This window comes from Triturus cristatus, chromosome 5_2 (assembly GCF_964204655.1).
Source record: "Triturus cristatus chromosome 5_2, aTriCri1.1, whole genome shotgun sequence".
Taxonomy (NCBI): Eukaryota; Metazoa; Chordata; class Amphibia; order Caudata; family Salamandridae; genus Triturus; species Triturus cristatus.
This window is the reverse complement of record NC_140588.1, coordinates 1,093,553,220-1,093,569,306: the sequence shown is the minus strand read 5'-3', so window position 1 is coordinate 1,093,569,306 and position 16,087 is coordinate 1,093,553,220. Positions and strand designations below refer to the sequence as shown.

Here is a 16,087-nt window from a genome sequence, read left to right as displayed (position 1 = left end):
TATTCGTCAAAAAGCGCTTCGATACCTCATTTGCGGTAGCAAGCACTATATAAATGCACACCTTTCCCTCTTTCATACCTCCTCTGCTCTTTTCAATCTAAACAGACTAACAAGTCCATGCTACTTGCCGAAATCCACTTCAACACCTCATCAGGGGTAGCAGGCACAATATGAACTAAAACCTTTCCCTCTTCTATCCCTCCACTATCCTTCTCAATCAAAATAACTGACTAACATATCCACAGCTCAAATTAATTTCATATTTCACCATACTAATTCACCACTAATCCATTTGGATTTGGGAATAGAATGCTACTCGCCAAAAAAGCACTTTAACACCTCAAAAGGGGTAGTAAGCGCTACATAAAATCAATTAAAATTACAATACAATACAGTACATAAGCTCCGGTTTCATTACACATAGTAACATTCTTTTTTGTCAGCTTGCCCATACAAATGCCAATCGCAATGTGCAAATATCACTCAGCTGCATAAAAGAAAAAATATTTGCAAGGCAATAGGTTTCGCACGAGAGAGTTTGAGCTATTGGCATTGTAAATGACAATGACTTATTTATGTGTTGGTTTTCAAAACGGAATAAAAGGCAATGTCATTTACAATACCAATAGCTTAAACTTTCGCAAATGCGAGACCTATTGCATTGGAAATGCTGGTTTGTTGTGCCACACAAATGGGGGAAATACTGTTTAGAATAGTGCACGCGAAATGTAATTTAATGGGATAACGACTTTACAACTGGCCCTCACCTACAATGGGCATGAGCCTCCCAGAACGGGAGTCGCAGGACATTCGCACTTGCACCCCCTCAAGGAGAGACCAAGATAATAGGGGTCAGGGTTTAAGAACCGACACAGCACGAGAGCTGCGTTAAGCAATTACCAAAAGTTTAACAGTGAGAAAGAAAAGCAACCTACCGGCTCTGAGTGGAAGGTGGCACCATGTCACTGATGCCTTTGATTGGGGGCGGCGACCACAACGGGAGCGGCGGGCTGTACTCCGCGTCCGCCTTCGGAAGAGACTTCGCTTTCAGTCGACTGTTTTTTTCCGGCTTTTTCGTAGATCCATTGCTGGTATCACGCAGTGGTTTATTATGTTCCAGCTCTAGTACAAAAAGTGAGAGAAGAGGTTGAAACAGGAGATTGAAGCTCTACGATGACTACATGAACCACTGTCTGCAAAAACCACAAGAACCCTCCAGCCCAAGAACCAAAGACAAAGCATCGCCTGAAGTCTGGACACGCTCCACAGCACATTTACAACCCCTTTCCCCCTCGAGCGGACCAGTATTTTGAGATGTACGTATTCTCTGCCCATCTTCTGCTGTAGGGAGGTGTAGTGGTTTGAGATATCCGATACAAATCGTTCTGAAAGTATCACATGTTAATGTGTAGTTGGTTTCAACTTTAAAGTCCATTATCCACTATGAATAGTGTAGGAAGCTGGATCTGTAAATACTATACCAAAATGAGGTATAGTGTGCACACAGTCCGGTGGAAGCCCAAAGGTAGGCAGAGGTAAAAGTAGATAGCACCTCACTATTTGTGGTAGTGTGAGCGAGCAGCAAGGATTTATCAGAAGGTAGTGTCAAGCATTTGTTGTACACACTCAGTCAGCAAATGATGTCACACACTCAAAGACTGAACTCAGACCAATTTTGTTTTTATCAAAAACAGTATTCACTTATTTTATTTCGAAAACCAAGTCAGGCCTGGCACACGTAAGTGAAATACATGCTTTGCAAAATATGATGCAGTTTTTACAGGAGAATGCAAGTTCAAATTCAGTTGTTTGGAATACAGGTAAGTCAAAGTATTGAAATTGCTGTACAGATTACTTTAGTTACTTTCAGATCGCTTTTTAGATTACTTTTCCTACTCCGTGTGATATGCCTAGATATCACACTGGCACATTTCCTATAGAAAAGATAAGTAAAAACAGTTTTGCACAATTGTACTTTTTAGGTTTCCATACAAATCAACTCCACACAGAACATTTTCTCATAGAAAAACAGTCAATAGGTTCCCATGGAGAGAAATGAAGTTAACGCTTACCGGGTAAGTACTCTGTCTTTGAGGTTGAGTTACTGGGGTTAGAACAAGGGTTTCCCCAGGGTCAAGGATGCACTCTCGTTACACCCTCAGCGGCACTAGGGCGGCCGGGTGCGGAGGTCCAATGTTATCCAATGGGGGATAGGGGCACTCTGGTTGGTGGCTGCTCACGAGCAAGCCACAGGGTTGTGGGAGCAAAGCACCTGGTGTTAGGCTCAGGGCAAAAGGGGGATCAGAGTTAGCACCCAAAGTACACCCGCAGCGGCGCAGAGACGGCTGGGTGCTGGTTTGGTGTCGGGTGCCCGGTTTTCTTCAATGGAAATTCTCCGGTTTCAACAAAGACTGCAGGCTCGGGCACAAAGATCTTCTGGAGGCGACCACCGGTTGGAGAGGTAAGTTGGGATGCCTGGGGATGCTGGGACAATGTCGGTTGGGCCACCCAAGGCCGTGGGGCTTCTGGTGCAGGGGTGTCTTGAGGTGTCCGGTTTCGCTGGGAGATTCGAGGCAGGTCAGAGATCACCAGATCTTGGGTCAGAATCGCCAGGGAGACGTCCTTGTGGTGTTGGGCCACTCAGGCTGTGGGAACAGAGTGAGGTTGCAGTCTGCAGAACACACCGGAGTTTCGCTTCTGCAGGTCTGAGGTGTCCAAGTCAGTGGGCGTCCTCCTCTTAGCTTCGGCATGGCTGTTCGGTCCTTTTCTTCTTCTTGGTCGTTGCTTGTCTTAGGCGGCAAGGTTTGGGGTGGCCGCCTAGGGGTTCGGGGTGGCCCCTAAATACTAAATTCAGGGGCGTTACAGTTAAGTAAAGGTTGGGACCAATGGTTCCCTTCCTTGGGGTGGGTACGCCCCCTATTTTTCCACCCTCCAGTGGGAGGGTGGCATATACTTCACTCTGGTTGGCTAGGGCCCCCCAGCTGCAAGATGGCGGTGACAGTTGTGCTTCACCTCGACTCCCCCACCTGAGGAGTGGGGTTGGCAAAGGTGGGCACACCTCTTCCTCACTTGGTTTTCCCACCGATTCCCCCGCCTAAAGTGGGCGTCAGACCTGGTGAGGGCCAGTACCTGAAAGCAGCAAGTGGCCTGGGGAAGCTCACAAAGGCGACAATCCTTTGAAGCTTCCCCTTCGTAGACCCTGCCCATCCTGGGGGAGGAGGCTTGGCACCTCTTCCCCGATGTGCATTGTTTCAGACCCCCAAGAGCAGCAGGCTCCTGACCCAGGGGTCCAGAAACATGTCTGGTGGTGGCAGCTGGGGAGCAGCCACTCAGCCTGGACAATAGTGTTGTGTCATTTTTCAGGGGGCATCTCTAAGATGCCCTCTGTGTGCCTTTTTCATTAAATCCCACACTGGCAAAAAAATATATATATATTGCTGTATTTTGGCTAATTTCGGAGTCCCCTCCAGGGGAATCCACAAACCCTGGGTACCTTTAGAATCCTTGTGATGTTGGAAGAAAAGGACGCAAATTTGGCGTGGATACCTTATGTGGTCAAAAGGTTACAGGGGCCTAAGCGCAAACTACCCCAAATAGCCAAAAAAGGGCTTAGCACAGGGGGAGAAAGGCCCAGCAGCGAAGGGGTTAATGAAGGTTTATTCTTGTATTTGTGTGTAATGTTTTGTGGTTCAACTCATCGAAAATACAGAGGCCGGGGTCCACAGCTTCCAGTAATGATTAATTGCGGGTCCCTGGTTTTCATAATGATTCATTGAGGGTTCCAGTAATGATTAAAAGTCAAAAAGGTTAAAACGACTGCTCTAGAACCCACCTGGAAGCAATCAGGGAACAGGAAATATTTACACACAGAGCCTTAAGTCTCATTTGTATGAATAGTTTTGCTTTCATCTCCCTGTTCAACTCATCTTGGAGGCAAGAGAGGACATGTCACCTCCCTCTGCTATAATCTACAACTGATCAAAGAGCCAGAAGACAGACTATGTTAAGGAACTGCAAAGCCCGATTTCTTAGCCTCATATGGTTCTCTCACCCACTCTTGACTTTAATTCCTATCCTAACCCTACTTGGGCTTTCTTTAGCGCCTAATGCAGCTTCACCCCACCAAAGTCCAACGAGTGCACATACAATATAGCTGCTTCAGTTACACCCTTCCTAAGACGCTCATTCAAAGCAACAGTCCGTCTTGTGCACCCCGCCCCCTACAAGTCATTCTTGCATCATTCAATCCCCAGATCACCAGTAACTACAAATTAATCACAAGAGTGAAAACACGAAGATCACAGCCTTTCAAAAGGAAACGCATCTCGATACCAACAATCGGACCACAGCAGGAAAGGCAGGCTCCATCATGAAATGGTTCCTCCAACTTTGGAAGAATTCACTTAACACAAAGAACTTCCTCCTGATCCTCTGATCAAACAGCAGCTGACCCAATGACTGCTTTCACATCTGGATGGACAGAGTCCCACAGGCAGCTCCGCAGTTACCCATCGCACCAGGCATCCGATCACAGCATCTAGGATCTCTCTGCTCAAGTCTTGCCAGATCACTGTAGGAGCTCCCCAAGGATCTCAAGGGCAGCATCTCTCCTGACCACCTCCACTGCTATTCCTGCTTAAGAGACAGGCACACAAGCTCCTTTCCTGAACGATGCAGCCTGTGCAGCTTGAAACTAAGGCCTAGAGATCAGCCCTCTCCAGTGGTGTGTAAAGCTTACACTGTGGTGTTACCTGGCAGGGAAACACCATGACGTTTTCTGGCATGTTACAATCAATCAGGCGTTTGTTAAGCGCAACTACTCACCCGTAAGGGTCTCAAGGTACTGGGGTGAAGGGGGGGAACGGGGTGCAGGTTCCATTCCATCAAGGAGGGGGTCCCTCAAAGAGCCAGGTTGAGGTTTCTTGCGAAGATGGAAAGCGATGTCTGCCTGTTGTGGAGCGGAAGGGCGTTCCAGGCTTTGCCCGCGAGGAAGGAGAAGGAGCGGCCTCTCGATCTGGTTCTTCTGGTGCAAGGGCGTAGGAGAGCTGGGCTGATCGTAGGGTCCTTTGGGGTGCGTGGAATTTGAGTCTGCTGTTCAGGTATTATGGTCCGGTGTCGTGAACATCTTGAAGGGGACTCTTGCCTCGATGGGGAGCCAATGGAGTGTGCGCAGGTGCTGGGAGATGTGGCAGTGCCAAAAAGGCGACAGCCATCGAAGGTCATGTCCATGAGGGTGCTCTGGACATCCCGGAGAAACTCGTGGACCTCTGCCAGGCGTAGTGACGAATCGCCACCGTGGTCGCCATTGCCCTGCCTAGCGAGTCCGTTGTGTCCAGTCCACATCGGATTGCATGCCGTGCCGCATCCCGCCCCTCGGCAAGAGCCTGGGCGAGCCGTGTCCGGGCCTCCTCCGTACACTGGGGCAGCACGTCCTCCACCGTATCCCACATTGTGAGAAAGTGCCATCTTTCTTGCATGGTATGCCCCCACTTTTTGCTGAATGTACTTTGACTGAGTGTGCCCTGGAATCCTGCCAATCAGGTGCCCAGGGCCCATGTTCCTTCCCTAAAACATACCAAACACAAATTGGCAAACCCTGGCCACATGTCAGCCCCTGGTAAATGGTACCCTAGGTACCCAGGGTCTTGTGACCAAGGAAGGCCTCTAAGAGCTGCAGCACTCCATGTGCCACCCTTAGAGGTCCTGTACCCTTACACACACACACACACACACACACACACACACCCACACTGCCTTTGCAGGCTGAGTGTTTGGGAGCAAGACAAAAACAAAGTCGACATGGCACACATCCCTGTGTGCCATGCCCATCACCTACACTGCCATGGCATACATCAGTCACCCCTCTAGCTGGGTGCCTTATGCCAATGGTGTGGGCACAGGAGCAGGAGCCCTGTGCCCCTACAGTGCCCAGGTCCATTCCTGAGCACTCTAAGTGCAGTGCTGCTATTTAAGAGTACATGGTGCTGAGAGCTAGTCAAACACGAGCTCCACAGCACCCCCAGGATGGGCAGGGGGAAGCTTCAAAGGCATGCCACCTCTGTGAGCTTCCCCAGGCCCCTGCAACCCCCCACTCTGGGGGGAAGCTTTGACCGGAAACCCCATACAAGGACAGGGGATGTGCCAGCCTGCCAACCCCACCCCTCAGGTGGGGGAGGCGAGGTGAAAAGCACATCTCCGGGCTCGCGTCATCTTGAAGATGGGGAGCCCTACCCTATCAGGACTAGGCTACTGCCCCCCTCCCACAGGAGAGAGGCAGGATAGGGGGTGTACCCACCCCAGGACAGGGACCCATTGGTCCCTGCACTTCACCTACCTGTAACGCCCCTAAATCTACTATTTAGGGGCACCCTGAACCTTCCTTCCCCAGATTCCAGATTCAAAACTACGAAGGGCAAGAAGAAAGAAGACCTGCTCTGCAGCTGCTGAAAAGAGGAAGACACCAACTGCTTTGGCCCCAGCCCTACCAGCCTGTCGACCCTCGAACCTGCTCCTGCTCCAACCCGGCATCTTTTGTGGCCAGCAACCTCACCAACCCCGGAGGACCTGGCTACCTTTTGGTTCTAAGCCCCTGGGACTCCCATGAGTAGAGGCTCTACTCAAAACCTATCTCTAATCCCTGGCAGCAGCCCGGAACCGCGAACCCAGCACACTCTGCACCAGCTAAGCCTAGCCAGTGCCGGAGTGAACAAAGACCCTGAGGACAACCCCACGACGACTGTGACCCCGAGTCCGGCACCCAAGGACCTCCCTCGACACTCCTGAAGAAGCCTGCAGCCTCAGAACAAGGTGCCCCCCCTACCGCGTTCAACAGAGGGTAAGATTTCCCGACACCAAAAGGCACCCCTGCACGCAGGGCCCCACGGCCCCCTGTGCCCAATCCCGGGGTACCTACCTATCCTCCAACTACCCAACTTACCTCTCGAAGTGGTGGTGGCACCTGAAGAGTCCTCGTCCCCGAGCTTGCAGTCTTTTTCTAAACCGGAGATTTCCCATTGAATTCAATTGAGCGCCCATAGACTCAAAAGCACTCTGCACCCAGCCGCCCGAGTGGCCCTGGCAGTGAAAACTCTACACCTACCTACTTCCCCACTTGCCCTGAGTAAGTGACCAGGAGCCCAGCTCCCACAGCCGCGTGGCTTGCCAGTCAGCAGCCACCAACCAAGGCCCCCCCCCCCATCCCTCATAGGATAACATTGGGCCTAACTCTCTCTGCACCCGGCCGCCCTAGAGCCGCTGAGGGTGAACCAACTGTACCTACCTGACCCTGAGGGACCCCTGAGTCTATGCCCAGAACCTCAACTCTGCCAGTCGAGTACTTACCCTTAAACCGCAAACTCTATTTTCCTCATAGGGTAACATTGACTGGCTTTTTCCTGAAATTTCTTCTAAGTGTGGACTTTTCAAATCTTAAAATATTCACCAAAAATCAGCCGAGTAACGAAAACTGAATTACTCACCTGCTCTTAGGTGAGCTCCCAGTGCTGGATCTTGGTGCCCACCACTGATATACTCACAACTGTACTTACCAGTAACCCAATTTTCTTCCATAGGAAACCATTGACTGTTTTTCTGTGAAATTTCTTCTAAGTGTCGATTTCTGCAATCTTTAAATATTCTTCAAAAATCGTATAATATCTGAAAACGTAATTACTTACCTGTTTTGGATAAAGGTCCCAGTACTGAGTCTAGGCACCCAGTACTGGATTACAAAAGTAACGAGAACATACTGTACCTGTAACCTGAATTTTCTTCCATAGGGAATCATTGACTGTTTTCTTGAAATATTTTCTACGTGTCAACTTTTAAAATAGCTAAATATTGTTTAAAAATCATTACAGTAATTAAGTCGACTTTCATCACTTGATTCTGAGAACTGACCCAGGACTGAATCTAGGATCCAGTCCTAGGATCCAGTCCTGGAATTCCAAAAGTAACCTAAAAAGTAATCTGTTGCAAATAACTTGAATTTACCATCAAGCTCAATGCATTGTTGTGTTTAAAAATAGAGTTGCCTACTGCAGCCACTTGTAACTGTTTACAAAAGTCTATTGCAAAAGTATTTATATGCAACATCTCCTGCTGAGAAAGTATATTTTAAACCCAAGTGTTGGTTCTAAAATAAAACAAGCATATATTTTTTATATATAAACCACTGGCCTAGAGTTCAGTTATTGAGAGTGTGAGACCATTTGCTGACTGAGTGTGTACAACAAATGCTTTACACTGTCCTCTGGTACTGCCTTACTGCTCGACCAAGCTACCACTTCAGAGAGTAAGGTTACATCTAACTTTAACCTGTCAAACCCTGGGGGACTGTGGACTCTGTACACCCTGTACCTATTAAGGAACAGTATATACAGAGCCACTTTCTCACACACATGGAGTGGGAGTAACTGTCCAAAAGACCGCAACCACAAACTAAGGGAGGAGAACAGTTTCTTCCCAAACTGTTCTAACCTTTTGGATTCCTGATCTGGGGGAGCGGACGGGAAGGAGGTCTGGGAAGTAGAGGTCTGGGAAGTAGAGGTCTGGATAACCCGGCTCTCGGGCGTGGGGTGCAACGACAGTAATCTGGCGTCGCCCGGTGCAGGGCGGTGGCGCCGGGCCACGTTCCGGTCCATAGGAGGGACTGTGGAGGGCTTGGACCAGGTGCCCTTCAGAACGTCCGACGGAGCCTCTGCTGCAGTTCAATGAAGCACTGAGGAGCTTGCTGACGGTTGAAGCACTTCAGTGAGGAGATTAGTCCTCACGACCACAGCAGGCAGCTCCAGCCTGAGGGCTTCAGCCGCCTTGCGCAGCACCACAGAAAATGTAGCACCTTCCTCCGAAGCCACGGACGGAGGAGAGATGAAGCCAGTGTCAGGGGAGGTATCAAGACCACTGGCATCCCCCAGTTAGTCTGCCCAGTCCTGAGATAGCTGCCACTGCCGTGCCAGAGGGCCCTCAGACCCCTCCCAGTCGTCACCGTCATCCGATTCCTGGTATACAGGCGGAATGATCGGAGCCGGGCGGAAGATGAACCTGTCACCCATCGGCGTCGGAATCTGCCCCGGGCGGCGCCGCTCTGACACCAGGCCCGGACCGGGACTAAACCGGGGAATGGCGTCGTCCGAAGCCGGCGCAGAGGGCGGCACCAGAGGGGTCGGTGCCGGCGGAGGGGTCATAAGGTTGACCGGGACCCAGGCCTGGATCCCACGGGGACCTGCGGCGTCGGGACAGGAGTCGACGCCGGGGCCGGAGCCACCGGCTCGCTAGGCCTCCCAGTCGAGCCTGCGGGGCCCGAAGGCGCACCGGCAGGAGTCAACGGCAGAGCCAGGCTCCTCATGGCCACGACCACCTCCTCGACCGGGACTTTGAGCGGTGCGGAGCAGACCGCCGGATCTCGAGCAGCTTGCAGGACCGCTCCCGCCTAGCCTTCGAGGTCAGCGTCTAAGTACTCAGACGACGTCATCCCAGCGATCATGACACCGACGACGGACGCAGAGCCGCAGACGACGCCTAGCGACGCGCAAGGGTAATGCGGACGAAAAATCTTTCCGGATCCAGCCTGACGCCTGGGGATATTCTAAGGTGAGGAATCGAACGTGTTTCTTTCAGATATATTCATTTTTTTTTTTTAGACGCAGGGAGATTAAGTGATTTGCCCAGAATCACAGAATGTTGAGCATCCCTGCAGAGACTAACCCGGTTACCCAGCTTCGACATCGACCGCTCTTTCAGTTAGGTTTTTTCGGGTTCAGGCATAGGTAGTGGTAGTGAGGAGTTTAGGTTCAAGGATAGGTAAGGGAAAGGGGTTGCAAAGGTTTTTAGGGTTCAGGGATAGGTAGCTGGAAGGGTAGGGATTGAAAGTGTTTTTAGGGTTCTGTGATGGGTAAAGATGCAGGGCAGTGAGGGGTTTTTAAACTTCAGAAATGGATGTGGTTGTAAGGGATTTTAGGGTTTAGGGATGAGTAAGGGGTATTTTGGGATGGGCTCGGGTACAGGACAGTAAAGAATGTTTACGGACCAAAGTAGCAAATACAATGGCAACAGAAGTGGGATCACCGGTCCCGATGGAACCCAGGTGGCTACTGCTCATGATTAGGCTTTCCTGTTTTCAGTTTCTATTTTTGGTAAATTCTGGTGGTGTATTTTCAGTGGTTACTCATTTTCGCGCCATAAAAAACAACTGAGACGTGTTTTACCGCTGTTTATGGAACGCTCTGTTTTTATTATTGCTCTTTCCATTTTTCTTCAGAAATTGTATACGGCTCTACATTTCAGAAGCTTAATACAGTCATGAAATACATTCCATTGTCCTTTGATTCTGCAGCTCAGGTTTAACAAGTATTTGCAATGCAAATGGTCTCACATTTATGCGAGTTTAAGCTATTGACATTGTAAATGACAAAGCCTTTTATTTATGTTTTAAAAACAAAAACAAAAATAAAAGGCATTGTTATTTGCAATGTCAATAGCTCAAACTCGCGTAAATGCGAGACCTTATTTTGTAATTAACGGTTTCATATCTTCCTGCGCGTTAATTATACCAGTATGTTTTTTTTTTAATTCTTAAAATGCAGTCCGTGTGACTATTGTGGGGCACAGTTCCAGCTCAATAAATACGAAAGTCCAATGAATCAATAATTGCCATAACATTTTTTTACATTTTTGGTTGATTCTTACAATGGATCTATTCAATTTAGAATTTTTATTGTCTTCATGGTAACTTATATTCAGCTGTTGATTTTTATTCTCCAACAACATCCTGAAGTGCCACAAATAATCATATTCTTGCTACAATACCTTCAACTAAATTTGACTGTATATAAAATTAATAATCAACATTGGAGCGCTTACCATCTAAGTTTTATTCCTAAACAAGCGGACCTCTGTGACAAAAGCAGTACCCACTGAGCATTGCAAATAAAATGCTGCTCTGTGATCCGCCTAGTACGTAGTCTTTGCAGCAGACATAGTAACCCTCCGCACTACCTTAGATGACTCCACACTGCCACCAGACAAAACTCCAATCTCTCTCCAGCAGGTATGTTAATTACCAGAGTTATCTTGGCACTTTTATAGTTGCCTGAAAACTGTTGAATACAAGGACCTCTGCAGTGCTTTTAAAACCGCTGCACTGCTACAAAACGGGCCCCCCAACCCTTCTAGCCAACCTGGAAACGTCTGATGCACAGTACAGCCAGGAAACCGGCCCCCAACCCTTCTAGCCCCCCTGGAAATGTCTGATGCACAGTACAGCCAAGAAACTGGCCCCCAGCCCTTCTAGCCCCCCTGGAAATGTCTGATGCACAGTACAGCCAAGAAACCGGCCCTCAACCCTTCTAGCCCACATGGAACATCCTGATGCTCAGTACAGCCAGGAAACCGGCCCCCAACCCTTTTAGTCCCCCTGGAAACTCCTGATGCACAGTACAGCCAGCCCGCTCTTGATGCAGAGGCTAATGCAGCGAGCATTATGATTGAGCATATTTTTAAATTATACTTAAATCTCTTACGCTAGCCTAGCTCAATTCATGCAAAACGGAATGACCAGTAACCGACAATGACCGATTTATTGATGCTTTTAAACAAAAGTGCCCTCTGCCGGTGCGCACCTCCTTTCTGCGCTGTCTTGTCTCATTACTTTCAATTAATGGCCTGACTCGGCGCACGCTCGTCTTAAGTTACAAACAACACTATTTTTAAATCATGTTTATTTCAAGTTGGAGCAGCTTTCAATAAAAAATAATGTTTCAATCAAATCTGTTTTTGGTAACGAACGCCAGATGTGGAGAGGAAATACACCAGAGCACGAGTGAGTGACATCATTATCTATCGAAACATTGTCATGTAATACCGAGGGGAGGGAGTCACTGTTACTTGGCCTCTTTATTGTGGGCTTTATTCGCAGATGTCAGGAGCCCTTTGGTGCATGAGGGGGTGTGAGCAGTAGGGGTCAGTGAGATTACCCTCCCCATGTGCCTGACAACACTCCCTGGCAGGAGTTAGTTTATTTTACTAGTAGGCTTTTTCATTCTTAAAATGCAGTGCGTGTAACTGCATTGTGGGACACAGTTTCAATTCAATGGTTACGAAACCTCGAACAGTGTGTGGCTTTACAGACAGAGCTGATACATTTGCAAATAGAGAAACACATTTGACACTCAGCGTCACCCTAACATTTTGTGATCTTCCGCAATTCGCAGTCTTAAAACCCATTCAGTGTGGCAACTCCAACAACATTACAGCGCTTGATAAAATCTCTTCTCACTAAAGAACCAGCGGGCCACTGCTTACTTTCCGCATTTGGCCTTTGATGTGCAAACAGCAGGCACGCAACAGCCATTGGACTCAAAGGACTTCAGCCCCGGACCCCTCAACCCGCCCCCCGTGTCGTGTGTGGCAGCCCGGAATGAGACCGCTTCCTGGGCACCTGAGCACTTCACAGGTCTTTAAAAGACCATTTGCATGCTAATGAAGCCTCACTGTTGTTTCACCCCTTCTAAGAGCCCCTGCAGCTCCACTCTGCCTATTGCTTAAAGATTCTGTCCCCTCCCCTGGAAATGTGGCTCTAGTTGCGCCTCTGGCAAGCAGCATGCTTCAAGCTTAAACCATATGTACCATGTACTAGCCTCGGTTCAGTTGTTTTAAAAGCTTGAGGTTAGCCACTAGGTCTATTACTTAGAAGCTTGCCTACAATGCGACTTTAAATTTGAAACATATTTAATTGCCGCGTTTCTTTCTCACCGCCAATATTTTCCTATTAATCGTGTATTACATGCCTTTTTAAAGCAAGATTTACCCTAAAACAGCAGTTTTTCCCTCGTTACGCAAATGGTCTTTTTAAAGACCTGTGAAGTACTCGGGTGGGCCGCAGTAAGACATCCGGCAGTCCACAACAGCTCCTCTCCCCTGGCCCCCACGTGATCCAAGCAGGGGGCCTGGTGTTGCTCTGGCCCTTGGGCCATTCACACCTCCCCATGTGCAAAAGCAGTGTTTTCCACTAACGCCTTCGCGCAAGCCCACCACATGCAGGCCGATGGTTCGTAATGCTTTGGCTCCATCAAGTGGCCAAAATGCGCAACAACTACAACTATGAAAATCAGTGACACTCGGTTTAACCTCTTCTGTGCCCATGACGAGATAGTCTCGTCATGAACCCCACCCACTAATGCAACGCCCGGCACAGGAGGGGGAAAGGGCGTGGCACTGAAGGGGTTAAACCACGTCAGCTGATTTACATCCGTTAGGGTACTGTCGGTCACATTAGGTTTAAACCGAATTCCGGACAGCCTACTTATGATCAAAGGAGCCACGGACTGGTACAGATACAACGAGATCTGGTTGGCTATGGCAGGCGGGGTGGCAAAACATAATATAGCCAGTTGCTGGGGGCGCAGGCGCCCCCACAATGGGACCAATGGCTGTGACACTTGGACTGGTGTCAGAGGAAACGATCTACAAGTCCAGGGGGATGTGTTAAAAAATGGAAGGTGTGGGGGCCTTGGCAGGAGTATCAAGCCATACGGGGTGGGGGCAGGCAGGGGGGAATAGTGTAATTGGTCCACTGTACAGCCAAGTTATCCTTCGATTATACGATGAAGTGTTCTCCTGCATACCAACTGAACACTGCTATGTATTGTATGAGACCTTGAGCAAAGTTAATAAAAATATAAAAAAAATAATGTTTACAGGATTTGTAAAGGAAGGTACTGGGTAGTAGAGAGTACTGAGGATATATATATGCTTTTATTTTGGCAGAATAAATCCTGGATTGTGTACCTGCATATGTCGGGCTCATTCTTTCTTGGAGTGGGCATTGGGTTTTGATATTATGCCAGTATGCTGGAGACTGGCTGACCGGCATGCCCTCCCGATCTGGTGTGACGCGCAAAGACCAGCACCTTTGGATGTTTGTATGCAACTACAGCGCGTCACCCCCCCAAGTGGTTTAAACAGCACAGGCTGTAATGTACCACACGGGGAGAGAGGCTGCAGCAGATGCTGCGGGGGACACACCAGGTACTGCAGGATAATCCCTGTGGTCGAGAGCGGATGTTTGCGAGTTGCCGAGACACGCCACTTGGTGTTTGGCAGTCCCTCACTGTATGGGCTGTCATTTTGGACTCGACTTACCAGCATGCCCCTGTTCTCAAAATAACACGGGAGGCATTACAGCCAATAGCAGAGGCGGGGAGTAACAACGTGTGGAAGGGAGTGGCCTGAGATCGCCACAGGACCTTTAAATAATCCCCAGGTGTGAGGCTCTATTGGGAAACAAGAACCGGCACTGAAGAAAGCACGAAGACTCGCTGAAACGCGTCTGCCTGGTGTTTCCTGGACTTTGCTTTTATTTTGGCAGAATAAATCCTGGATTGTGTACCTGCATATGTCGGGCTCATTCTTTCTTGGACTGGGCATTGGGTTTTGATATTATGCCAGTATGCTGGAGACTGGCTGACCGGCATGCCCTCCCGATCTGGTGTGACGCGCAAAGACCAGCACCTTTGGATGTTTGTATGCAACTACAGCGCGTCACCCCCCCCAAGTGGTTTAAACAGCACAGGCTGTAATGTACCACACGGGGAGAGAGGCTGCAGCAGATGCTGCGGGGGACACACCAGGTACTGCAGGATAATCCCTGTGGTCGAGAGCGGATGTTTGCGAGTTACCGAGACACGCCACCTGGTGTTTGGCAGTCCCTCACTGTATGGGCTGTCATTTTGGACTCGACTTACCAGCATGCCCCTGTTCTCAAAATAACACGGGAGGCATTACAGCCAATAGCAGAGGCGGGGAGTAACAACGTGTGGAAGGGAGTGGCCTGAGATCGCCACAGGACCTTTAAATAATCCCCAGGTGTGAGGCTCTATTGGGAAACAAGAACCGGCACTGAAGAAAGCACGAAGACTCGCTGAAACGCGTCTGCCTGGTGTTTCCTGGACTTTGCTTTTATTTTGGCAGAATAAATCCTGGATTGTGTACCTGCATATGTCGGGCTCATTCTTTCTTGGAGTGGGCATTGGGTTTTGAGATATATATATATATATATTTTTTTATTATCTACTGGCGGTCGCCAGTAGATAGTTCTAGTTAGGACCGTGTTTCCATAGGAAATCTGAAAATTCTATTTTGAATAACTTTGGCGCCGGTTCACGAATCCTCACGAATTTTTCAAAATAGGTGGGGCGCTCCGCTCCTACCATGAAAGCCTCGGGGTGATTAGTCAAGCGGGGGCCGAGAAAAAAGGGGGGTCCCAAAACGCGTTTTCCCCATGCATTTTTCCATGGGGACCTTTAGTCCAAGGTACAGCCCTAACGGCTGAACAGAATGACTTGAAATTTGGCAGAGAGGTAGTCCTCAGGTCAGGGATGTGCCTTTTGAATATCAATCAATCTGTTCAGTAGTTCCTGAGAAATTTTCAGTTAAAAGTACATATATATCTATAAGCGCGCACCGTGACGTGCACGAGCGCAATTCTGATTGGTTGTTAGATGTCAGTAAACATTCGAATCGGTCGAAATCAGGAAGTGTCGTCCGCCATTTTGTCTCTCGCAGTCTGAGGCAGTGAAAAACAAAGGTGGAGAACGTGAAAAGGGGGCAGGGTGGACAGTTCCTGACCCCCTAGCCTTTGTCAGGGGGTCACTGAAGGACCCCCAAGGGTGAAAAAAACTTTTTTTTTTTACAAAAAAGCGCGGGGTGCGCGCACCGTGCGCGCACGGCACGCACAACGCATCGTGGGCGCTCTGTGCGCGCACGGTGAAATACCTGAAAAAATATATATATTTTAATAAATACATAACTTCACATTTAAAAACCGTACAAATTCACTTAAAAAACCATAGGTTTCACACATGTTATAGTTAGCTGGACATTTCCCTCGTAAAAAAACAATGAAATTCCCCTGTTATAGTTAGTGCAGGCAACTATAACTCACGCGACCGCAATCCTCTGCTGATGACGTCAGATATTACATCACTGTATTTAGACACCTATTTACCCATGTCTTCTTCCATTAATCTTTAGCTATACATATATTACAAATATTTATTTTTCAGAAAGACACATATGTAATCAGTGATGT

The 16,087-nt window shown here is 48.7% G+C and overlaps 1 protein-coding gene across 1 annotated transcript in view; it reads right to left on the bottom strand.

Annotated features, from left to right (window-relative positions):
* Positions 1-16,087, bottom strand: part of LOC146829744 (germ cell nuclear acidic protein-like) — a 144,784-nt gene that overhangs the window by 42,869 nt on the left and 85,828 nt on the right. The window contains exon 8 of the mRNA XM_085608468.1: positions 936-1,122. Within this exon, the coding sequence (XP_085464594.1) occupies positions 936-1,122 (187 nt within the window). The remainder of the gene's footprint in view (positions 1-935; positions 1,123-16,087) is intronic.